The 8579-nt window shown below is 48.3% G+C and overlaps 1 protein-coding gene across 1 annotated transcript; it reads left to right on the top strand.

Moving 5' to 3' along the window:
* Positions 1–4396: 4396 nt before the first annotated feature.
* Positions 4397–5338, top strand: LOC117887109 (olfactory receptor 10A7-like). Its single transcript, XM_034789351.1, has one exon. It carries the CDS (start codon positions 4397–4399, stop codon positions 5336–5338), a length of 942 nt encoding a protein of 313 aa, XP_034645242.1.
* Positions 5339–8579: the final 3241 nt, after the last annotated feature.

Raw genomic sequence — 8579 nt, 5'->3', positions numbered from 1 at the left:
ATCTATCCCACACAGCCTCTCTCTCTCTCTCTCTCTCTCTCTCTCTATCTATCTATCTATCTATCTATCTATCTATCCCCATCCACCCCATCTATCTATCTATCTATCTATCTATCTATCTATCTATCTATCTATCCCCAAACAGCCCCTCTGTCTATCTATCTATCCATTTATCTATGTATCTATCTATCCCCACACAGCCCCTCTATCTATCCCCACACAGCCTATCTATCTATCTATCTATCTATCTATCCCCATCCACCCCCTCTATCTATCTATCTATCTATCTATCTATCTATCTATCTATCTATCGCCATACACCCATCTCTCTCTCTCTCTCGCTCTCTCTTTTCCCCCCTCACTCTCAGATCCAGAGTGTTTTCTGTTCCAAAATTTGGAATTGAATTCCAAAATAAATTTGTTTGGGGTTGATCGAATCTTTCTGATAAAATTGCAACATTTTATTCCAGTTTTGACCTTTCAAAACTTTTTAGTTTTTATTTTCTGTGGAAAAACAATAAATTTCGTTTTCAAAAAAGGCATTTTGAAAGGAAAAAAAACACAACGTTCCCTTCTGAAAATCTCCAAAGAGGACATATCATCATCAAAATGCTTCATTTAGGGGTTTTTGTTTTTTCCTAAACAAAATTTCATCAAAATTGACACTTTCTGGAAACATTTCAGTTGTGACCAAAAAAGGCATTTTTTGCCAGAAAAAAAAGTGGAGATGAAAAATTTCTGACCAACTCTAATCTGAGCCCCTCCCATTACAAAACCAATGACCATATTTTCTCCCTGCTTCCAAGCAGCAGGCTGAGGGTGTTGTGTGACAAGACTGAATCTGTGGGGGAAAGGGTTGAGTTGTGGGGCAACCCGGGGTTACACTTAGCCCCGAATGCAATGAAGGTAGAGGCTGTTCTGTTTTCCCTGCAACATATTCCATATTCTTGGCCCGGTTCAGTATAAACGCATCAGGGCACCTAAAAACCTGGCTCCACACTATGGTTCAGACCAGATTTCATAGCAGCTTAGCCGACCCTCTCTAGAAGATGTCCTCTCATGTAGTCAGGCCCCCCAAAATCCCTGCAGTAAGACCTCAACAGCGGCTGGGTAGCTAGTTTGGCTGGATAAATCAGAGGGTTTCCTTTGAGAGATATTCACCCTCGTTCTATTCCCTGCAGCAGGGGGGAATGGCAGGAAGTGTATGTGTGTGTGGGGGGGGGGATCATATATAGAGAAGCAGGAACTTTTAGTTTTGAGCATCATCATGTGATCTGGCTTAACCACCTAAATGGAAAATTACAGTTGTTGCTCTCCATCCACATCCGACATGCGAAGAAAATCACCATGTGCTGTATGATGTCGCTCCTCATTCCACCCTTGGTAGCAGGGAAGAAATTCTGAGAGTGGCAGAATCATCTATAAAATCATAGACATGTAGGAGTGGAAGGGACCTTCTTAGGTCATCTAGTCTAGTCCACTCCCCTGCCCTGAGGCAGGACTAAGTATTAAAACCATTCCTGACAGGTGTTTGTCCAACCTGCTCTTAAAAATCCCCAATGATGGAGACTCCACAATCTCCCTACACAATTTATTCCAATACTTAACCACCCTGACAGTTAGGAAGTTTTTTCTAATCATATAATATCAGGGCTAGAAGGGACTTCAGGAGGTCATCTAGTTTAACCCTCTGCTCAAAGCAGGACTAATCTCCAGGCAGGTTTTTATACCAGTTCCTTTAATGGCCCCCTCACGCCTTGAATTCACAACCCTGGGTTGAGTAGGCCAATATGCAAACCACTGAGCTATCCCTCACCCCCTAATAGCTAACCTAAACCTCCCTTACTGCAATGTAAGTCCATTTCTTCTTGTCCTGTCCTCAGTGTTTAAGGAGAACAATTTAATCACCTATCTGTTTATAACAACTTTTGACACACTTGCAGACTGTGATCATGTACCCACCTCAGTCTTCTCTTCTCCAGACTAAACAAACCCAATTCTTTCAATCTTTCCTCACAGGTCACGCTTTCTAGACCTTGAGTCATTTTTGTTGCTCTCCTCTGGACTTTCTCCAATTTGTCCACATCTTCGCTGATGTGCGGTGCCCAGAACTGGACACAATACTCCAATTGAGGTCTTATCAGTGTTGAGTAGAGCAGAAGAATTACTTCTTGTGTCTTGCTCACAACACTCCTGTTAATACATCCCAGAGTGATGTTTGCTTTTTTGGCAATCGCTGACTCGTATTTAATTTGTTATCCGTTCTAACCCCCAGATCCTTTTCGGCAGTACTGTTTCCTAGGCAGTCCTTTCTCCTTTTTGTATGTGTGCACCTGATTGTTCTTTCCTAAGTGGGGTTACTTTGCATTTGTCCTTGAATTCCATCCTATTTACTTCAGGCCATTCCTCCACTTTGTCAAGGTCATTTTGAATTCTAATGCTGTCCTCCAAAGCGCTTGCAACCCCTCCCAGCTTGGTATTGTCCACAAACTTTCTAGTAGGAGTGTGTCACTTGGACCATCTTCCTTTGCCATGGCTGATGTTCACCCTCAGTCCACTCTCTGCAGCCGGGGAGCAGTGAGGGGGAAGGGGGCAATCTGAAAGTGGGTAGCTCTCAGCATCACCATGTGCTATGATGCTCTTCTGAGTTGCACTCTCAGAAGCAGGAGAACGATGAGAAGGCAGAAGGGGTGTGGAATTATTGAGAAGCTAGAGTGTTTAGCTTGCTGCAGTGGTCACCATTCCTTCTGCTCTTGGCAGCAGGAGGTTGGTGGCCAAGGCAAATCGTTTTAGAGCAGCAGAGGGAGGTGGCTTTGAGCCTCTTTGCGTGCTGTGATGTTTACCCTCAGCCCACTTCCTGTAGCAAGGGAGTGAGTACGGAGAGGCAGGGAATCATGCAGAAGCTGAGGTGTGCAGCTTTGAGCATTGCCAGGCATTGTGATGTTCTCCCTTATAGAGTCAGAGAGCCATGGGGTGAAAAGGGACCACAAGGGTCATCTAGTCTAGCCCCCTGCCAAGAGGTGGGATTTGTTGGGTCTAAAGCATCCAAGACAGATGGCTCCAGACTCCTTTGGAAAACCTCCAGTGAAGGAGCTTTCAGGACCTCCCTAGGCGTCTGTTCCATTGTCCTACTGTTCTTACCGTTAGGGTGTTTTTCCTGAGATTTCATTTAAATCTGTTCTGCTCAAGTTTGAACCCAGTGCATCTTGTCCTGCCCTTTGAGACAAGAGAGAACAACTTTTCTCCATCTTTTTATGGCAGCTTTTCAAGTATTTGAAGACGGCTATCATGTCCCCCTCTTAATCTCCCCTTTTCCAAACTGAACATACCCAGTTCCTTCAGCCTTTGCTCATAGGGCTGGCATTCCATCCCTTTCAGTATCTTTGTTGCTTGCCTCTGGCTCCTTTCCAGTCTTCTACATCCTTCCTATATAGCGGTGACCAAAATTAAACACAGTACCCCAGCTGAAGCCTGATCAGCACTGAGTAGAGAGGTACTATCACCTCCTGGGACTTGCATGCTATGCCTCCGTTAATGCAACCCAAAATTGCATTTGCTTTTCTTGCAACAGCATCGCATTGCTGATTCATGTTGAGATTGTCATCCACCACAACTCCCAGATCCTTCTCAGCAGTACTGCTGCCAAGCCAATTATCCCCCATTCTGTATTTGTGCATTTGGTTTTTCTTCCCTAAGTGCAGCACCTTCCATTTGTCTTTGCTGAATTTCATTGTGTTGTCTATAGGCCAGTTCTCCAATTTATCAAGAGTCCTTTGAATTTTAGCTCTCTCCTCAAAAGTGTTTGCAACCCCACTTATTCCACTAGGAGCCAGGGAAAATTGGAATTGCAATGCTGGGGCGGGGGGTGGGGGGGGGGGGGGGAGTCATTCAAGTACAGACAATTGCCCAGATGTTAGAGCGCCCCCTGGTGTAAGGGAGCTGAAGTTCCAGCCCTGCCATGTGTGAATGACTTGACCCCAGTCATCCCACCTAGCAGGCGAGTGCCCAAATCCTGGGCTACGGACTCCTTCTTTCCCTAACACCCAATGAATATTGAGTTATTTATACAAAGCGGACCAGCTCCAAAGGGAGACATGAAGACCAAACCAGAGGCTGGCTCTGTAGTTCAGTGGTTAGAGCACAACAGAGATTTGAACCTGGGTCTCCCATGTGCCACGGGAGCCCCATAACCACCTCTATTGGCTATTCTGGGGTGGGTCTCTCGTAAGTTTTTTTTTCATACTTTTTTTTTTAATAGGCCTTGGTTTTGTTCCAATGTGGAATGAAAAGAAATGCCAAAAGCTAGGTATTTTTGGTGAACCCCCAAAGTTCTTGTTTTCCAGCCAGCTTTAGCAGTGATGGCCGCCCCCTTCTTCCTTCCTGCAGCAAGGGACCGATGTCAGCAGCCAGTGAGAACCGGACGGCGGTGAAAGAATTTGTCCTGCTAGGCTTCGCCAGTATCCCCAATAGCCAGGGGCTGCTCTTTGCCTTGTTCCTGGCCATCTACGTGGTCACCCTGGCCGGCAACGGGATCATCATCACGCTCACCAGCACCGACCCCAACCTGGACACGCCCATGTACTACTTCCTGCGCAATCTCTCGGTCATCGACATCTGCTACATCTCCAGCACGGTGCCGCAGCTCCTGGTGCACTTCCTGAGTCGCTCCCACACCATCTCCATGCTGGCGTGCGCCACCCAAAACTACGCCTTCTTTGCCTTCGGGGTGACCGAGTGCTTCCTGCTGGCCGTCATGTCCTACGACCGCTACGTCGCCATCTGCAACCCTTTGCACTACACCCTAGTGATGAGGCGCCAGGTCTGCGCCAAGTTGGCGGCAGGGTCGTGGGTCAGCGGCTTCCTCCACTCGGTGGTGCTGACGGTCTACACTTTCCACGTGCCTTTCTGCGGGCCCAACTGCATTGACCACTTCTTCTGCGAGGCGCCCCAGGTGCTGAAGCTGGCCTGCGCCGACACCTATGTCAACGAGCTGGTCATCTTCGCCGTGGCCGTGCTGGTCCTCATCATTCCCCTCTCGCTGGTCTTCATCTCCTACTCCCGTATCCTGGCCACCATCCTGCAGATAAGCACGGCCGCCGGGCGCCGCAAGACATTCTCCACCTGTGCCTCCCACCTGATAGTGGTCTCGCTCTTCTACGGGGCGGCCATATTTATGTACATGAGGCCCCGGTCCACCCACTCACCCCAGCAGGACAAGATGATCTCCCTGTTCTATGCCGTCATCACGCCCATGGTCAACCCCATGATATACAGCCTCAGGAACAAGGAGGTGAAAGGTGCCGTGATAAGAGCCTGGGGCATGAAAGTATCATCCTAGCTCTTGTCTGCGCTACCCTGCCCTCAGTTCCCTTCTGGGTCTCCCAATAACTCAGTCACAGCCCAGTACTTAAAGTTACATTCCCCTTTCTTGGGGTCTTATTTAATGAGTCTTTGAAAAGGACAGTCTCTTTGGTTATGTCTACACTACAGCTGGAGTGAGCCTTCCAGCCCAAATAGACAGACTTGGGCCAGCAGGGATTGAGTTCACGAGCTAAAAATAGCCACGGGGACCTTGCAGCTCGGGCTCTGAAACCCACCCAAATGTTTGAAACAGCCAATTTGTCCATTTTCTAAACGAAACATTTTGATTTGTTTTTGTTTTGAAATGAGTTTGAACTTGAAATGACTTTTTTTAAATTTTCAATTCACCAGAACATTTTGTTTTCCATCTGAGCTGGGAATGAAACTCAGCTTTCAAGAGTCTATGTCTGGTGTGCTACCCACTAGACTGCACTCCCTCCCTGTAAACTCCTCCAACATTCCCATCACCCACTCCCAGCTGGAAAACCCACCTTACTTCCTAGTCTATATTTATTTGCAATTAGAGTATTCAGCCACTAGATGTTGCAGTGTCATGTATAGCGTTCCAGGCAGCGTGTGGTTCCTAGTAAACAAGGGAGACCAAGCTGGGACTGGAGCTGAGTGGAGGCATGTGTTCATTTTCTTTAATAAATGCCTCATGTTTAAAAGAGATTGTGATGTCATAATCCTGTATATCCCGACACCAGCCCACAGCACAGGACTGAGAAGACTGGGGCCTCCAGGGAAAGGAGAGAAGATGATACCTGAGGGTGGGCAGTGGTCATTCATGGTTAGCCAGTTGGGGCATAAGATGGGAGGAATGGGGATGATCTTTTCTCCCTACAGATAAGAAAATGGGAAGAACCACGGCTCATATTTCATAATGTGGTTCTCTGACGAGTCCATACTTGTTCTCCTCTCCTTTGTTCCCGCCTATGTATTAATTTAGCATGCGGCCTTGCCGTGCACTGTGGGATGTCCTGGATACACCTCAACTGTATAATACTGTTTAGCTAAACGAAAACAAAAGGCCCAACAAGACCCTGCTTCCCATGTCTCCTGGACACGCGTTTCTCCAGCAGCAGGATCTGCTGGGCTCTGGGCACCTAAGTCAGGTTGGGCTCAGATCAGTGGCATCATAGGCTCTGTACTGAAATTTTCCTGTAGGCCTGGCCCTCTGTGATGATTTTGTGGCTTTCTCTGTGCAATTTATCATGGCTGATATAGGGCTGTTACTATGAAAATTGCTGTGTATTGGATTGCCTCTAGATCTGTGTATCCGTCGTGGCTACAAGCCTGAAAAACACAACCTTCCCAGACTGGAGACAACTGGCAGTACTCACAATTCCTGGTCAATAGATATGCTAAGGGAGTTTATAAACAGACTCCCCAACCGGGGGACATAGAGAGAACCACACAGGAAGTTTGGGTGAGGAAAGGCGTGGACTGGCCAAGGACAAAGGAAGTAAGTTGATCTAGGGGAAGAAGGCTCAGGACAAGCCCGGAAAACATAGGAGCAGACCCAAAGGGACTCTGAGCCCAGCCCAAAGATTGCCCCGGAGTGGTGAGGAAACGGAGGCAGGGGGCTGCATGTCAGGTTTATTCTGTATATTTCTCATGTGACTAAGTGAAGAGAATCAATGCAATATGGCCAACCCCCACAAATTTTCTCACGAGTGACGAGATTTCAGAGAGGGCTGAAATGGGGAAGTTGGGGTTGGGAGGGGCTGTACTGTGAAGGACTGAATTGGTGGGTGGAGGAGTGGGGGCTGGATTGAGGAGAGCCTGGTGAGGTTGAACTGAAGGGGGGGGGCTCAGCTGGATGGGTGGAGTCTGGGGGAGTGGACTGAGGGGGAGCTGAATTGGGGTGTGGCTGCGGGGCTGGACTACTGAAATCGGGGGGGGACTGAACTGGGCTGGGGAGGCTGAGCTGACACAGTGCGGGCCTCAACTGAGGGACCTGAATTGCGGGTGGGGGCTGAACTGAGGGGGAGCTGAACTGGGGGGGCTGTGGGATTGGATTAAAGGGAGCTGAATTGGTGGGGGGAAGAACTGGGAGGTGTGGGCTAAAGGACTGGATTGAGGGGGCCAGAAGTGGGAAGGTGGGAGGGCATTGATGGGGGGACAGGAGCAGTTGCTGGGCAGAGGGAGGGGCAGACAGGAGGCCCCACACATGGGGGCTGGGAAGGGGGATTCAAATGTCATAAGACAAGCCACAAAAAACACAATATCTTTTTTTTTTTTAAAGCTTGATTTTTTTGGAGCCAAACTCCTGATTTTGGGGGTCGGCCTCTGATTTTTGATCTCTTGTGGTTGGCAACACTGTGACCTGTGCAAAGTGTCTCCATGTGTTACACACGCATTTCCCACATGCCCCCTGAGAGAGTTAAACTCTAACCCCGAAGGCTCACGTCTTCAGTAGTGTTGCCACCTTTCTAGGCTTTCCTGGGATTGTCCCTTCTTTTGAGGTAGCTGTCCTGGGAACTCTGCAAGGATGGTCAGGACACAACACTGGCTGGCCAGTTTTATGGGTTCAGGGTCATGCCAGATGTCCTGGGTTTTTTGTGCCTCACCTGGGAGAGGAGGTGTTTAAGCTACTGAAATATCTTGGGGTTCAGTGCTGGGCTTGGGGGTGTAGGGCAGGCGGGATGCGGGGGCTACGTTTCCACGAAGGGGTAACAGACGGGAGTCAGTGCCCAGGAAATGTGCCAGAAAGAACCAGGAAAAAAATAATGCTCCAGCCTCCCATTACATTTCCTTGTAGACCTGTCCCCCAAATCTTGCGGCGTCTCGTGAAATTTCCCTGTGGACCCATCTCCCAAATACTGAGTTGTCTCATTAAATTTCTGCCATAGACCCGTCCCCCAAATCCGGGGGCTTCCCATGAAATTTCACTGTGGAGCCCAAAGGACTAGCTTGCCTGTATTATATTCTGCCTTTACTATAGACTCATAGACTTTAAGGTCAGAAGGGACCATTATGATGGTCTAGTCTGACCTCCTGCACAGCGCAGGCCCCAGAATCTCACCCACCCACTCCTGTAACAAACCCCTAACCTGTGCCTGAGCTATTGAAGTCCTCAAATCATGGTTTAAAGACTTCAAGCAGTAATGCAAGACACCTCCAGGCCTGCATCCTGTAAGAGATTGGCTGTAGGAGTTAGCATAAGGCTTGAAGTCTCTGAACTTCAATGATCTAAGCTCAACCCTAAGGTTTGG

This window comes from Trachemys scripta, chromosome 14, assembly GCF_013100865.1.
Source record: "Trachemys scripta elegans isolate TJP31775 chromosome 14, CAS_Tse_1.0, whole genome shotgun sequence".
NCBI lineage: Eukaryota > Metazoa > Chordata > Testudines > Emydidae > Trachemys > Trachemys scripta.
Note: the sequence above shows the minus strand (reverse complement) of the source record. Positions and strands in the feature narration are given on the sequence as shown.